The sequence below is a fragment of the Myodes glareolus genome, chromosome 4 (genome assembly GCF_982192425.1).
Source record: "Myodes glareolus chromosome 4, mMyoGla1.1, whole genome shotgun sequence".
NCBI lineage: Eukaryota > Metazoa > Chordata > Mammalia > Rodentia > Cricetidae > Myodes > Myodes glareolus.
This window is the reverse complement of record NC_142029.1, coordinates 35,145,884-35,162,894: the sequence shown is the minus strand read 5'-3', so window position 1 is coordinate 35,162,894 and position 17,011 is coordinate 35,145,884. Positions and strand designations below refer to the sequence as shown.

Below are 17,011 nucleotides of genomic sequence, written 5' to 3'. Positions count from 1 at the left end.
ATGTAAAATATAAAAATATTCAAGAAGTATTCTGTTTAATGTTCAGTCTTTTGTTCCATCACTATATATATATATATATACATAAGTTTACAGAAATATATATATATCTATATAGGAGAATTGTATATCTAATTAAGAGTATATATTCATTCAATTTGGGGAAATACAACAATCTTCTTAAAATAAATTCTGACTGCAAAAAACATAGACCATCCATTCTGGTGAGTCAGAAGATGGCTCAGCGCTGAAACTATGAAATGAAAGGTGTCACTAGAGACTATGACGAGCATCATGATATTTTTCATCCCTATAGCATCTTCAGAATCACTCATGAACTCTGCAATTGCTGATTGGAAATCACAGGTTGGGTGTTCTGCCCTTAAATTCACTGGCTGTAAGGCAGTGACCTACAGACCTCTCCTCTTCTCCTGCCCTCTACTTACTACAGACTTGCTTATGACAATTTTGCAGAGACCAGTGACCAGGGTAGCCATTGCGATGAGAAAGTCCACCTCTAGGAAAGAATAAAAAGCCAAACACTTGCTAATGTGAAAATTATGATGACGTTTTCTTCCCTTTTTTCTTAGTTCTTGAGGGAAAATTCTGTGTCTCTAAGATGCTTCAAATATGTACTGACTAGGTTGAGATTATGAACTTGAAAGCGTATGGACATGGACAAGGAGCACACAGTGTAACACACTTGTATACTTACATTCTAACTGGGAACAGAGTTCATTCCATGACATTAAACACTTCAACACCTGTGTAAGTTACCCGACTTTTAGGACCAAGACTAGGGAAAACCAACTTCATCCCAATTCAGTTTTACAGAGAAATTAAATACTAAGAAAGCAAAATGGCTATTTCTCATAGATTTTTTTTGTTCTTATTTTATGCTTTGCTGTGAAACTAGTTCTTGTCTTGAAGTCAAGAAAGATAACTCATCTGGTTGGTTACTCTAGTGCAATTATAACCAGAGAACCTCAAAGAGAAAATTCCCATGCCCTGAGACCAGTTCAATTATTAAATTGGTTATTTCCCATCACTTCTTAAGTCTACAATGCCTTCAAATTCTGTTCTGTTCCTTTACCTAAATGTTTTAATTCCTAGGAAACATCATGCCAGTTGAAGGAATGGTTATAATCATCCCTGTGTTTCAAAAGGCATCTTCTGTGCATTTAATATCTGGACTGATGTGGGATTCCTCTCTGTATGCTGTGAATATCATTGGTTAGTAAAAAGGACTGTTTGGGACCTATAGCATGGCAGAACTTAGCTAGGTGGGGAAAACTAAACTGAATGCTGGGAGAAAGGAAGCAGAATCAGGAAGAAACCATGTAGCCCCACTGGAGACGGATGCTGAGAACTTTACCCAGTAAGCCATAACCACGTAGTGATACACAGATTACTAGAAATGAGTTAAATTAAGATATAAGTGTTAGCCAATAAGAAGCTAGAGCTAATAGGCCAACCAGTGTTTTAAATAATATAGTTTCTTGATGCCATAAAACAATACCATACCAGTTCAGAATTATTGATAATAAAGGGCTTATTTATTTAGGGGGAAAACTTACAGATCACTGTCATAAACAACAGTACGCTGAGTGTAAACAGGAACAGAGTCCAGCAGCTGGAATGGGAGCTGGAACCAAGAGAGCAGGCGCATGGTTCCCACTGCTTTTTAAACTATAAGAGACCACACCCAAGTGGGTTGATATCTTAAAGGCTATTGGCTGAAGCAGCAGAATGTGCTCCCACAGCAGTTTCTGTGTGATTATTTGTGTGATTATTTTGGGGCTGAGCAACCAGGGACAAACTAGTGGCTTCCCCCCAACACTGGACCAATGTGAACATTCACTAGGATTGAATAATGCTGAGCAGGAGTTTGCTCTGATATCATGCAGCTGTGACAATGCAGTTTCAACATCAAACAAATGAGTGCAGCTGCACAGAACTATGGGTAAGAAGTGAGATGGACAAATTGTCATTACAATTACTATCAGCTGTGCTTTCTGTTCTTTTGATTGACCAAGAAGGACCAACTGAGGATAAGGCTGACTACCTTAACAAAGCCAAACAGATTCTCTGAAGATGAACAAGGAATTAAAATTTAAACATGAACCTTTTAAGGCAGGCATTTTGAATGAAGCACATCAAACGGTATTTATATCATTTATGGATGTTCTAATATGAACACTAATTCCATTAGCGGTTTAAAAATACATTTAAATATACTCTAGAAGATGGTTTTCCTATCCTTGTTTTTTTTCTTTGTATCTAGCCCTATCTTTGCAAAACTTACTGTACTGTCTTCAAGAAATGTTATATACCATCTTAATAAATGACCCTGGGTTTCAGAGCTTCTAGTTGAAAATTGTTTAGGGGATTTGGCAAGTTTGTATTATTTTAATGTTGCACTTCACTAACATTTAAATTTATTAATTTTGAGAACATTTTTTATTGAATATTAAAAAATAAGGGCCAGTAAAGGGGGAAACAATTGTTTCCTGATCGTATTTGTGTCTATATTGCAGGACGGGAGGCACATCTGGTATGTTAACCTGATCAAAGGTTCATAGCTATGAAGGTCATGAGCCCTAAGAGGAAACTTTCTTCTGCTAAGGCGACATGGTATCAACCTGCCTCCTAAATGTTTATGATTGTAGCTATAGACGAATGCTTCTCTCGGCCCACACCAGAGTAGCTTTGCTTTGAAGTGTATAATGAATAATGCAGAGACAAATCCCTATACCTTTTCATGACTAAGCAAAATAAAAATAATAAATTAGAAACAAGTAGCATATTCAGTAAAATGTAAGAATATGTTGCATTTCCATATGATAATTATAAAACTATTAGAAGACTAACATTAGGAAAATCCCACTTATAATGACATAAAATAAAAAAATGCTTCTAGGACATGAAGGATGTATACAATGAAAACTATAAAACACCAGTGACAGAAATGAAAGACACATGTGAAGAAATAAGTACTATTAGCATGTTCATACTACTAAAACGATTTACAGAACCTGGTATGAATTACAGATACATATTTCCTATCAAAATACTAATGATTTTAAACAGAAATGCAAAAAATTGCAATCAGTACAATATATTTACCAATAAGATGAATCCATAGCTTACTTACCAATTTATAATAAATTTTTTCAGTTTAATTTTCAGAAATTGTGTTCATTGAATCTTAAAATTGGTACTTTTTGCATTCAATACCAAACACTAAAACCAACTAATGTGCTTTGGTTGTTTATAAGAGTTGAACTTGTATTTAAATAGTATTCTGTCTTAGCACAGAAAATAATCAAGGATGTTTAAATGTAGTTCAGTTTGCATCCTTATTAATAAACTAAAACTCCAGACAATTGTTTTTGGTTTTGTCTTTCAGGAACAACATTCAGCATTAGTGTTAAATGTTTTATGTTAGTGTATGGTGTTTCATTTCAGAAAATACTTGTCTGAATTGCCAAGGCCAAGTGCTATTCACTGCTGAGGTGTGCGGGGGAAGTGGCTAGGTATTTTCAGCAAGCGCCATGCTACTGACAATCCATTCAAGCAATAAATAAAGGGCTCTTAAGGAAGTTTAAAACAACAGAACGATTAATTTTATGTTATTAGAAGAAGATGGATGTATTTATTCTTATTATTATTTTAATTTAACCAATTGGTTATTTGAGAAATGCGTATTATTTTTGAATAAGCATATGATATGAGTGAAAGTGACTCATTTCTGTTACTTAATACTATGTCATAGAGTGAACTGTGACTTGTAACCTTTTAGCTGTATAGCCTTGCATCACTTATTCAAATTTCAGTTACTATAATCTCTGGAAAATTATGGAAATAGACAGTACATTGATTATAGTGTTATAAAGATAAAATAAGCTAGTACATATCAAGAGCTTGGGCCTTATTTTGTGTCCCCTTCTTTCATACATATTCTTAAAAACAGAAATCTTCTATCATATTTATTCTTGCTAACAATAGATTCTTGTCGCCCAACTGGAAAGGTTTTGACTGATTTCAAATATAATCTGACGATGAATAAAACCAATTAATTATAATAATCCTAGTTAATGTACAGCTCTTTCCCAAACTGCTGTTTGTTATTCGTCTTATGCTAATATTACTCATAATATTAGATAATTATTGCGACTTAAAGTTTAAAGCCATATGGAGTGATGAACCCAGAAATGAACAGTCAAAATCTTTAAATTATCAATTGACTGCTCTATATGCAAACACCCAGTGAAAAGTAAAATGGAAATAAAAATCATATAAAACCTCTCCACGAGGCTTGTGCTCTGCTGCTTCCAACGCCAGCTAAACATATGGGCAGAGAGTGACTGAGGAGAATGTCTTATGAAGACATAGACAGAAACTTCAGGAATTACAAACAAATTGAATACAGCAGGCTATTAAAAGGAGTCTATGGCAGAAAGCCATGGGATTCATCCAAGGAAAGCAACATTGCTTAAACTCATAAAATGAACCCAAGTAGTGTGCCATAGTAAAAATGTAAAGAACATATGATCATCCCAATGGACGTAAAACAGTCTGACAAAGCCAGTATCTTTTCATGAATAAGCAACAGCAACAACCAAAACCATCCAGCAAAACATTACAGGCAAAAACTACATCCTGACAAATGACATTGGTAAATCAACCTCAGCAAATATCACATTGTGCTGTCAAAGATGGAAAACAGCCCCCAGTAAGATCAGAACTAGAAAAAGAGATTCACATTTTAAAAAATGAGTTAATGATTCTTCAACTGATATATGTATATATATATATATATATATATATATATATATATATCAAGTGATTATATACATACGTATGTGTATACAATAAAGAGTTCAGAGGAATAACTATATATTTTGGAGAATATCTGAAAATTATATATTTGATAAGGAGAGTATACTGCTTAGAATATATTTTAAATGTCTATAGCAAGAAACAAAAAGCAATTAATCTATTAAAAAACTAGGAATATAATTTGAATAATTGTTTCACCAATTGGATAAAACAATAGTCAAGTGGTCTACGAAAACATGTTTAGTAGAGTATGTTTAGTCACAAGAGAAATGTAAGTTAAAATAATGAACACTGTCTCACGTCAGCCAGGATAGCCATAATCTAAGTCAGAAAGCAATAGGATAAGAATGTATGGCTGGTATGGTGGTTCATCTGGCAAAGGTTCTTTCTGCCAACCCTGGTGACGTGTTAGAGCCCTGCTTGTTCTCTGACCTTTACACATGGTCAATGCCTTGAATGTGCTGCTCCCCACAAAATAAACAAATAAACATGCAATTTTAATTGAAAAAGTGTGAAGATACTGAAACCATCTTACAATGCTTGTCAATGAGTGTCCCATTATGTGAAACAGTATGGTATTACCTCAGTTAAACATAGTTACTATATATCTTATAAAATTTAGCTAATTAAGTAAGGACTGGTTGTTGTCTTATCTGTTTGTAAGTATGTACACTAACTGCATGCCTAGTGCTCATGGAATCTAGATCTGATACCATGTGACTGAAGCTTAAAGTGTTTATGAGACACCATGTAGGTACAGGGAATCAAACCCAGATCCTCAGGAAGAGTAGTCAGTGATCTTGACAGCAGAGCCCTCTCTCCAAACCCTTAGAACTACATAAAATAGGGATTTCAAGTGAAGGAGATAAACCCATGGCTTAAGGGTTTGCTGTGGAAGCCTAAATGAACGGCATGTAATATTTATCATGTCTCATTCAGTGTCAAAGCTGTTCCCATGCAGACGGATCAGCATATATGTCACCTGTCTTAAAATCTCTCGTGGTTTCTTTCTTCATGTCTATAGCCAAGATTTTCAGGAGGTCTCCCCCAATCAAACCTGATCTTTATTCATTTTGAAGACTGTAGGCGATTAAAATAAAAGTAGTCCCACACTAGCTCAGAATGGAGTATAATAAAGGGTTCTTTATTTAGGGGTAGACTCACAGATCAACCATCCTCTGCATGAGTGGGGAAGAGGAACTGAATCCAGCAGACAAGAGCTGAGCACATTTCTCTATCTTTATATAGTATATGTGGCCACAACTAGAGTGTGCCAGCATTTTAAAGGATATCAGTTGAAAAAGCTCCCACAACAGAAGACAACCATAACTTTTTGTCTCCTGTGGAAGCAAAAGAATAACCTCTCCCCAATGCAACATATTTTATGACTTCCGTTTTAAAGTTAAGACATTCTTTAAATATATAATTGGTTTAACTTAGAAGTTTATGTGATCAAATGACTCTCGTAGTTGTTTTTTACATTAACATTTTAAAAATTCAGTGTCAACAAAACACCATACAGAATCCAGACACTTGCATATTTCCCATCTTTATGTGGCTTATTCTTTTTACATTGTTTTATTTTTTGAAAGACGTTACTATTTTTCAACTATTTTATGATGGTCTGTGCCCATCTTCTTCTCTTTCTTAGCATCTAAACACATTTTTAAATATACTGTGCCTTTTAGGGGGTTTCTGTGTTTTACTAAGCACCTCAGTATTCCATGACCTCCTGAGACAAATCTTAAACTGCCATGCCAGTCACTGCATGTGTCAGCTCAGCACATGGTGCTGGCACCATGCTCCAACCTGCAGGCAGCAGCCAGCAGCTGAATCTCTGTATACCTCAGAACATTGGACTGCCTGAGAGACTACAGGACTATGAGGACACATCTGGATCCCTGGTCAAGAACTTTTCTTAGCTTTCTCAGTCCCTATATTTGGATATTTGAGCCCCACATTGGTTGCCATATGTGCTTGAATTTTTCTTTGGGCCACCAGTTCACAAAACAAGAACAGAGAACTTTTTTTTAAATACAAAAATATTGTCTTTAGCTTAGGCTTGTCCCCAACTGTCTATTATAACTTAAAATAACCCATTTATATGAATCTACATTCTATTGCATGTCTTTACCTCTCTTCTGAAATAACCATAAACTGATACAGTCTTCAAAGAAGCTTCTATTTGCAATTAACTAAATTAATAATAAGACTCATAGTCTAAGTGTGGAGAATATATGATTGTTGAATGTTCAGCAATACCTGGAACATCCATATGCCCGCTCTAAGAGTCAGGAAACATAGTGGAAGAGATAATGGAAAGAATATAAAAGACAGATCGTAGGATGAGAACTAGGGATGCTATCTTTTGAATGAGACATGGTCATGGCAATTCTGAACTCAAAACAGCCTGCATAAAACATGAACAAGATTGAGTTTGTAAAAAAATGAGTCAAAGATGAGAACCTGGGGCTAATGGTGCCCCACTGCAACCAAGAGAGTTAATGGGAATTGAGTGCTACTGGGAGAAAAGTCATTGTCTTTTGTGATATAACCACTGGTGAGTGCCTTATGCTTCATTGAATAGCTACATGTTCTTACTCATGCAAATGACCCTAGTTAAATGAAAATGCAAAAGTAAAAATAAAACAGAAAGACTTGAAATTTATATAGGAATTTGAAGAAAGGGGGAGCATTGTGAGGGTGATGGTGAAGGTATGAATATATATATATATATATATATATTACAATTCTGCTACTGGAAGAAAGGTTGTGGCTGACTGGAGTTGGGTAATAGTCAAAAGTATCAGAGTTTGAATAAACATGTATTTGAATATATATGACTATAAAAATGTCAAAATAGATTTTCAAAAAGGGCAATAACAGAATAGAAAAATAGAGATAGAGAGAATACATGTTTCACAGCAAATTGTGGCAAGTAGACTTTATTACTCATGTTTAATCGTTCTTTTTCTGGAATTTTTCATCTCCATTTTTACAAACTTCTAGAACCTCCATAACTCTGAGCTTCTCAGAAGGATTTATCACATGGGTGTGTTATAAGAAAATTTGTGATTGAGGTATAGAGGTGTCAGCACTCATTTTGGGCATACATGCTCTCAGTGAAGTCATTACTGAGACCGTTCATTCTCAATCCAACAGAGAAGGGAGGCAAAATTTGATAAGTCCGAAGGAGTCAAATATGGGATGCTTCTCTTTTCCTGCTCTCGTTATCTCATTCATAGAAGCAGAAAACAGACCAGTGATTTCTAAAGACTGGAATGAGTGGGAGCGGGAAAGAGTAGGAAGGGATTGACTAGCAAGTACGAAGTCACAGCTGGGGAAGAGGACAACCTAAAAAAGTCAGCATATCAAAAAACTGTATTGCTTATTTTAAAGTATCTAAAATAATTGGCTGGAGTGTACCTACCACAAAGAAATGGCAACATTTAGCTAATGAATGTGTTGATTTCCCAGATTTGATCATTATACCTTGTACACAGTTATTGGAATACCATACTTATACCATATGAAATTATGAAATACCACACTTATACCATACTTAATGAATATGTAGTCTTAAAAGTCATCTTAATGTACAGTTAAACTCAGAAATAAACATGTCATCTTATTATCTCATAGTAGTATTCTTTATTCATACTCAAACTTTCAAGCATTTCTCAGCTCCAGTCAGTTTCCACGGCCCTGTAGGAGAGCTTTGCTAATCTCCCCTTTCTATCTTTCTAGGGAAATAACTACACTCTTAGCAATGATGGTCTCAAAGCCACAAAGCCAACCTTGCTTCACTTCGCCTTTTTGTTTCTGGTTTTTTAATTTCTTCAGCTTGAAAGCTTCCCTCCTTAGCTATTCAGTGACCTACTCTTTGTCCTTAAGGAGGCAGCTGAAGAGATGTTCTGGTGACAAAACCACCCACTCTGGTTTTCCGCTTGCTGACTAATGTATTCCTTCATGACCTCATGGCATTGTGTGCTTCTTCCTTGTCCAACAACTCACGGACTTGAAAACCTAAACACTGATCACCCAGTCAACTGACTGGTCATTGAGGGCGATCTTACTCATATTTATGGCCTTCATTTCTAGACAAATTACTGGAAACAGAGTAAATACTCAGAAACATCTACTTACATGGATCCAGAAAGTTATCCAGAAAAAAACACAGCACAATGGCTTCATACTAGAAATAAGAGAATAGCAAACAGGACAGAAAGCATTCTGAGATTGTGAACAACCTAAGTAAAACCACTAGAAAATAGTTAAAAATCTGGTTTTGTGGCTAATTTTCCTCATTTTCACTAAATTTCAATATATTTTGGTTAATAAGAGGGTTTGAGATGTCTAATAGAAATTATTGTAGGGTTCCGGGCAGTGGGACCAGGACCTGTTTCTGATGCATGAGCTGGCTCTTTGGAACCTATTCCCTATTTCCTGTAGTGGGATACCTTGTCCAGCCTTGATGCAGGGAGCAGGGGAGTAGCTTGATCCTGCTTCATCTTGATGTGCCATGTTTTGTTGATTCTCATAGGAACCCTTACCTCATCTAAGTGGAGATGGAGGAGGAATGGATTGTAGAGTAGGAAGGATGTGGGGGTAGGGAGTGATTGAAGTGAAGGGAGGGTAAATTGTGGTTGGTATGTAAAATAAAAAATGATTAAAAATGAGATTATAATACTATTATAAGATATATTTCACTTTTATGGAGAGTATTAATGCAGAAATTTATATGTATAGCAAATGATATTCATGCTGAGAAAACATATAATTTACACTTGGTTTTAGACCAAAAGTGATGAAATAATACATTCAAAATATTATTTATAAAAACAGATCCAGACTACTTTTAAATAAAAGATATTGTTTGGAAAATATTAATTAATTTAGAGGGTTTAATATTTCAACTTTAGAGTCAGAAATTATATTGTGCCCTGATATTGGGTTCACACCATTTCCTTATGTACAGTAGAAAGATTTCAAAGTGAATGGTAGCCTGGGAAAATTGTAAGAGATGCTAACAGACTTAAAGAAGGTCCAGTTGGTAACAGTATAAAGGATTGAGATATTTATCATCTCTCTTGTGCTTAGAGAAATGGAAAGCGCATTGCAACTGGGAAGTTTCAGTGGAATTTTTATGGCAGTTGAGTACCACAGACTTTAATGAAACTTTCTGATAAAGCACGGAGAAGAGGAAATGGAATGTTTGTCGCCTGAAGATAAATCCAGGCTTGTACAACATAAGGCACACGTTGGAAGAAAGTCTTAAAGATGTTCTCATTTCTCCCCACTGACAACTGCAACACACAGGCATGATTAATCACAGTAGAAGACTTTCAAATGGAAGACAAAGTATAGACAAGTTAAGTGCCTTACAATGACAGCTAATGACAATGACTCAGAAAAACAGATAGAACCCATGTTTGTAGATCACCAATAGCAAGGAACTTGCAAACACTAACAAGTGTAAATTTAATCAAAGGTACAACAAGCCTTCACAGTTGAAATGATATTGTAGGAAAGGAAGATTAAATATTAATAAATCATAGAAAGACACCAGCCCTCAACAGGTACCAGATTTCTACCAGTGGATTTGAAAGAAGCCCATAGAAGACCTGCTCCCCACTTTCACAGGTGCCAACAGTTTTGGTGGAATGGATGATTCTTTGGATGATAACATTAGCATTTAAATGATCTTCTTAAGGCTCTAACAAAATTAAATTTGTACATGAATACATCATCGTTTTATTAGTTCTTAGAGAATTTTGTACTTATTTTGATCCTATTTACTCCCCCTCTTCCAACTTTTTTAAGACCTACCTTTTTTCTACATTTTCAACTTTGTGTTGTTATTTTTTTTTTTAACCCATTAAGACTAATTTGAGGCCAGATATTTTTTGAATGCAGGGTCTTTCACTGAAGGCAGGAGATTTACCAATGGACACACTCTTGGGAAAAAAGCCAATCCTCCCAGCAGCTAACTGCTGCCAATAGGTCTTCAGCTAGGATTGGTACTTGGTATTCCGCTCTCCTCTCGGTGCTGGCATTTGTTCTGGCTTAGACTTATGCAGGTCTTGTGTACGCTGTCACAACCACTGTGAGTTCATATGTGCAGCCGCGCTACTGTGTCCAGAGGACACCGATTCCTTGCCATCGTCTATTGCTGCTAACTCTTGCTCTCTTTCGGGCTCCTCTTACCCAAGTGAGCAATGGACGGTGGGGGGAGGGGTTGTAGTATAATGTGTTCCTTTAGGGCTCAACATCTTTCAGTCTCTTATCATCTGCACCGTGGCCAGTTCTGGATCTCTGCGTTAATCACCATCTCCTGCAAAAAGAAGCTCCTCTGATGCCGGTGGAGAGATACATTAATCTGTTACTATAAGAAGTCATTAGGAGCCAGGTTAATACTATGTCCATTAAGCAGCATAATAGTAGGTTCTGCCGTGTTTTGTTACACTTGCCCTTGAAAGTGCAAATCCCTATTGAATACAACTTTCAATTAAAAGTGACTCTCTCTCATATTTGATAAGGAGTGGCAGGCAATGCCTTAGCAGTTCAACCACTGCCAACTTGGCTCATGATGAAACTGTGATGCCATATTAAATATTAAAATATTTGGATGAAATGACTTTTGCATGGGCCTGTTTGAGACTAGAGTGGCTCATGATTCCTTTTACATTTGTATTAGGAAGACAAGTGAAGCCATGGATCCTGCCTTAACCATGTGTAGACCTTCCAGCCATGTCCACAGGCTTATGCATGCCAGTGCACATTATGAAAACTGCATGTAAAACAGGGAGAAAGTGATAGAAAAAGGACATTTGATCCACAAAGAAACAGGCTAAGATAATTGCTTTTTCCCTCCCACTCCCCCTTTCTTTTCTTCTTATTCAGCTTCATCTGTCTGTCCCTCAGCCCTGGAGGAGGCCATGGGCTGCAGACTCACTGCTGGAATGAAGAGTGATTGAGCTGGAGCTGAGGTCAAGGTAAATCTCTGCTCCCAGTCATTGCTGCAGCCTCCCCTTCCCTTTCCCTAGCTCCTCAGCAGCTTCTCCTGGTGCAAATCCCCTGCAAAGACACCGAAGCGGCCGCCGAAGTTGCCGGGCGCAGGGCTCCGGAGGCATTGGCTCAGGAACTTTTCACGTCATTCCCGGCTCCGGAGCCCCTAGTCGCGGCGGCGCAGCCTTTCCCACCGCGGATCCCCGGTGCTCATGGGGCAGGCGAAGACAAGCTTGCAGCACTGAGCCGAACAGGACCAGTCCGTGATGTCCAGCACCAAACTGGAGGATTCCCTCCCTCGTCGCAACTGGTCATCTGCTCCGGAGCTGAATGAAACTCAAGAGCCGTTTTTAAACCCCACGGACTATGACGACGAGGAATTCCTGCGGTACCTGTGGAGGGAATACCTACACCCTAAAGAATATGAGTGGGTCCTGATAGCAGGGTACATCATCGTATTCGTTGTGGCTCTCATCGGGAACGTCCTGGGTGAGTCTGGTCGCGGGCAACCCTCCAGAAGGGCTGTCACCTCTCCTCCGCCCAGGCTGCAAGGCTGGGAGACCCCTCCCTTCTCCTGGGGTGCAAACAAAGAGGTCGCGGCTCTTGGGTGAGGTTTCTAATAATTTGGGGGGTTAAGTTTTCTGATTTTACAAAGTAGGGACGATCTCTAGAATGATTATTGTGTCTGTCTGCAGAGAAAAAGAGGGAAACTGTCTCTGTTAGAGAACCTAGCTTACAAGCGCAAGGAGAGGGACAAGGACCTCCAGGTGGATTTGCTGAGTGTAGGGGAATCTGTAATGCTTTTGTGCAGACTGGGTGGGTTTCCTGGGGAGGGCTTGCATCCGGAAAAACTGATGAAGTCATAAGGCCTTCTTGAGCTCGTTACCATGCCTCTAGCAAGAAGGTTTAGGCTCGGGTCAAGAAGTGGTAATGAAGGGGCAGAGTGGAGGGAGAGGCAGGCAGAGGAGTGCGCTCAATCACAGAAGCCAGAAGCGGAATTAAACAGAAACGGTGCCTGGAGCAGCAGGAGGAAGGAGTAGCATCCAAGAAAAGTGCTCCGGAGCTCGTCCTCACCACCCATTCAAGCATTCATTCATTCATTCATTCATCCATCAACTAATACTTATTCCCCCCAATGAGTGGTTGTTACCAGTTTCAGAAAGATGTTTGTACCAACTGATTCCTTTTTCTTACAATGAGACTACGCTTAATAGCAGAGTCTGTCTTGGTCTCCGTAAACACAGGTTTCCTTACTCGCTCATTACTGTCTTCCAACCACAATTTCTGAGGGGTAAAGTGAGGAGTAAGGAAACTATGGGAGCTGTGACGGTGGATTCATGAGGACAGGAGGGGGATCTCTTTCAAGAAAAGGCGCTTCCTTCGGGAGGAAGCTACGACTTAAATTGTGAATGGAAGGAGTATGTACCTTGATGAATGGAGAGCAGAAGGCTTTTCAAATGCAGAGGGCACTGTGGAGGAAGGCTGTTGAAAATGACCCGGAGGAGGCAGGCAGCCTGGAGACGGTGCTGTCTCCCCAATAAGAAGGGGGAGAGGTGAGTGACATGAAATGGGCTGGGAAGTCAAAAACAAAGATTGTGGCTGCAAGGAACTCAGCAGGCTTGCAACACTGCCCTGGCTTTACCTTCTCTTCCAGTTCACCGTGTAGATGAGCTGACAGTGTGTGACTGAGAGGGCTCTTTAGAGAGAATGCACGTCAGGCAACAAGAAATCTCTGAGAACTTTAGCTTGCATTTTATTATTTTAAGATATTTTGCGTTTTGAATTTTTCTTAGGATTAAGATACATGCGTTGAGTATCTACTTTTGCAAGACCACTTGACATATACTCTATTGCTTAAATTTTAAAATAAACCACTCTAGAAGATGGGATGGCTTATTAGAGGACATGATTTAGATTCAGCTCCATTTGTTCTGACCTCAGATCCAGAACTCTCAATTGTAATTCCACTCTAAAGCTAGAAAGCAGGTAGAGAATAGATTGTCTGTCCTGGGTTGTCGGCAAACAGTCTATGGGATGGGCTCCTTTTCCCCGCTGGATCTATGGACACTGCCAGTAAAGTTCCACTGTTATTCACTTCACATAAAACCCTGTCTAGGAAGGGATATTTTTGCTCTCAAAATCCAGAAAAGTAAAATTTTTAAAGAAGGAAAAGGTATACATTACCATCATTTTCCTTCTTCAATTTTGTCTCAGGCTTAATCTTTGTGATAAACATGTTCTTCTTTGATGTATTCCAGTTTGCTTTGCCTAGACTCTCTGATGCAGCCTTCATGGCCCTATTGCATAGTTCAGACATATGCATATTTGCTGGTTGGGGGAAGAGTAATATGTCTACACTGAGGCTACTCCATAATGTCAATGAAGACAGTACTATCTACAGCCTCAAGTCCTTAAGCGCCCAGTTCCATTCAGCTTAGAAGAAAGATTTACGCAAAGAATTCTAGTCTCTAGATACTGAGAGCTATTTCCCTGAGGACTGGATTACATCTGAATAACACTGAAGTCTTCTCTGGGTGAACAGAGCCCATGCTCTGCTGACACAGTCCCTGAAAGTTGGCGAGGTTAGGGTTTGACATTTAAACAAATGAGCACTGTCATTACTTACAGACTTCTTGATCTTCGATGTCACTGTCAGCTCTGCAAAATGGATTAGAACAAGAATTACCCTTATGCTTCATGGTACGAATAATAACTCTACTTGGGGTGTCAGAAGTGACCCTACGGAGTAAAGTAAAGGGATGCCATGAGTCTGAGGGAGACATGACACAGTCCAGGAAGCAGATGTAATTACTGACCCTCAGGTCCATACAACATGTACACTTTCATGTAACTGATTACTTGGAAAATATCAACCTTGTTGAACTTACAAATGTAATGCCATTAGCTAGAAGTCCTTTCTCTGACAATGTCCTTTTGTAAAGTGATGCAGCAGAATATTGTCTAAGCATAATAGCAAAGTCTTGATCACTCAGCCTCTTCTTTTTCCTCCTGACAATCTCTCACCATCATTATGTCCCCACTTCATTATAAGGATGCTCCTTGCAGAGATAGAAAACAGTTTCCTGGAAACAAATGACAAAGTCATTCACAAAAAAGGTACAATTACTGTAAATGGGAGTTGATGAGTGTTTGTGTTCCAGCCGAAAGCCATATGCATGTCTAATTATGGAACTTTAAGTCCTAGGAAGCAGTAGGTGGGAAGGTTCTATATCTTATAACCAAGTCCACTCATCTACTTATTTAACTGCTGTATCTTGAGCAATATTTTATTTATAAAATTGATGTGTGTTAGAAGGAAAATACTTTGAAACATTAAAATAAATAAATTAGATGTAGTCTTTAGCCTTATTCCTTGAGAAGAAACTGGAGGGAAAGATGTTTCTATTCATTCAAATGTTAAATGCCCACGAAAACATTCAGTTCTCTGCCTCTCTTCCTCCACGTTCAATGACATTGTTTCACCTGGGCAATTTCAAACATCCCTATCATTACCTGGAATAAAGTAGTCTGGAAAAAAGAAACCATCCAGACAAGAGACATTCACCTAGATATGCTTCTTGCTGTTTGTGTGTCTGCTATCAAGTTCTGAACTCTCCAACTCTAATTACAAACTGAAGTTGATAATAGTTGCTTTTTAAAAGTCATATCACAAATAATATATACCTTCCACTAATATAAAAAGGAGCATGCAAACATCTTTTTTCTTGAAGTATTAAATACGGATTAATGTCATTTTGTTGTTGCTGCTGTTCTAGCATTTCCACTAGTGATGTGCTCCCTGTTGAGGTTTGTAACTGTCTTCTGCTGCCATAGGCTGTCTTGACTATGTAGCTCTTTTCAGGCCTCTGCTCTTACCCTATTCCTCAACAGAGTATTTTTCTAAAAGAAATGAGTAAAATGGAGTTGGTCACATTACTCCCCCTTTCCTATCAGATCCATATACCCATCCCTCTGGAATTGTCTGCTTAACACTACCTTTCTGACTCTCATGCAAGTCTTTCCTATTTTTTTCTTCACAGATTATGCTTGCTTGCAGTATGTCTTATTTGTTTGTTTGTTTGTTGTAGTTTCTGTCAGTCATTTGTCTCAATGATGTTCTAAATATGAGGCAATAAGGTTAAACCACATTGTCACTTAAGGATTTAACCAACAAGAGTTAAGGAAAATTTTATTCATGAGAGGACAGGCATGTATGTAATGTAGCTGTTTTCTAGAGTTAACTTTATATCCTAGACTTGGTACTGGTAAAACCACAACTCTAGTCCCAGCCTCCTTTGCAGTTAGGTTGATACAATGTGATGGTATTAGATGACACCCAATGCATGTTTGTCACATTATATTTTAATCAAAGAATCAGAATATTGTTTCCCCTACTTCACTTTTGTCCTACCATGGAAACTTTAAGGTATGCACTTAACTGAAAATCAAAAGTAGCAAGATAAAGCCAAAAATAAATAAATAAATAAATAAGAAGTCTATAAAAATGCTTAATCTGAAAATCAGACACAATATCTCGGGTTTCTATTATTTTCCTTCTGATTTTAGTATGAAGAACATAGCTAATGCAGTCAAAGAATTTTCATTATCCAGGATCTTAATTACTTTTGAAATTTTTCCATGCTAACATTCAAGCTCGCTGAATTCTCACTGGACTCTTCACATTCAGAACCATGTATGCTGATGTTCTATCTCTGATGAAAGAGTAGACCTCTGTTGTTTGAGTCAACAATCCGGAGTTATTTACTCTGCTAGGGGTCCTATCTTTGATAAGTAATGACTCACTGGAATGGATCTGTCAGTACCATGTGACATGCATGACTGGTGTGTTTATCTCCTATTCCTTTTCTCACATAAAGAAAAATGAAGACCATTTGTTGAATACTATGAGTCAAGCTCCATGTGCTAGGCTCCATCCACATATGTTTCAATGCCACTTTGTGATAAGTTAAAATGCAAAAAAAATCAAAAACTGTTTAACAAATGAGGGGGAAAACCCCACAATTTTAATCAATCTGAAAGTTCAGTTACACAGAAAGTGGCAACTCTAAGCCTCAAATATGGATTTGTCAGAACCAGTGCTCCATGTTCTAGTACTTCACATGTCCTCTGTATCATTTAAGCTTGATGGGAGTCGCACAGGCGA

The 17,011-nt window shown here is 38.0% G+C and overlaps 1 protein-coding gene across 1 annotated transcript in view; it reads left to right on the top strand.

Annotated features, from left to right (window-relative positions):
- Positions 1-11,986: 11,986 nt before the first annotated feature.
- Positions 11,987-17,011, top strand: part of LOC125393680 (orexin receptor type 2) — an 83,983-nt gene continuing 78,958 nt past the window's right edge. The window contains exon 1 of the mRNA XM_087905913.1: positions 11,987-12,336. Within this exon, the coding sequence (XP_087762039.1) occupies positions 12,114-12,336 (223 nt within the window). The 5' untranslated portion in view covers positions 11,987-12,113. The remainder of the gene's footprint in view (positions 12,337-17,011) is intronic.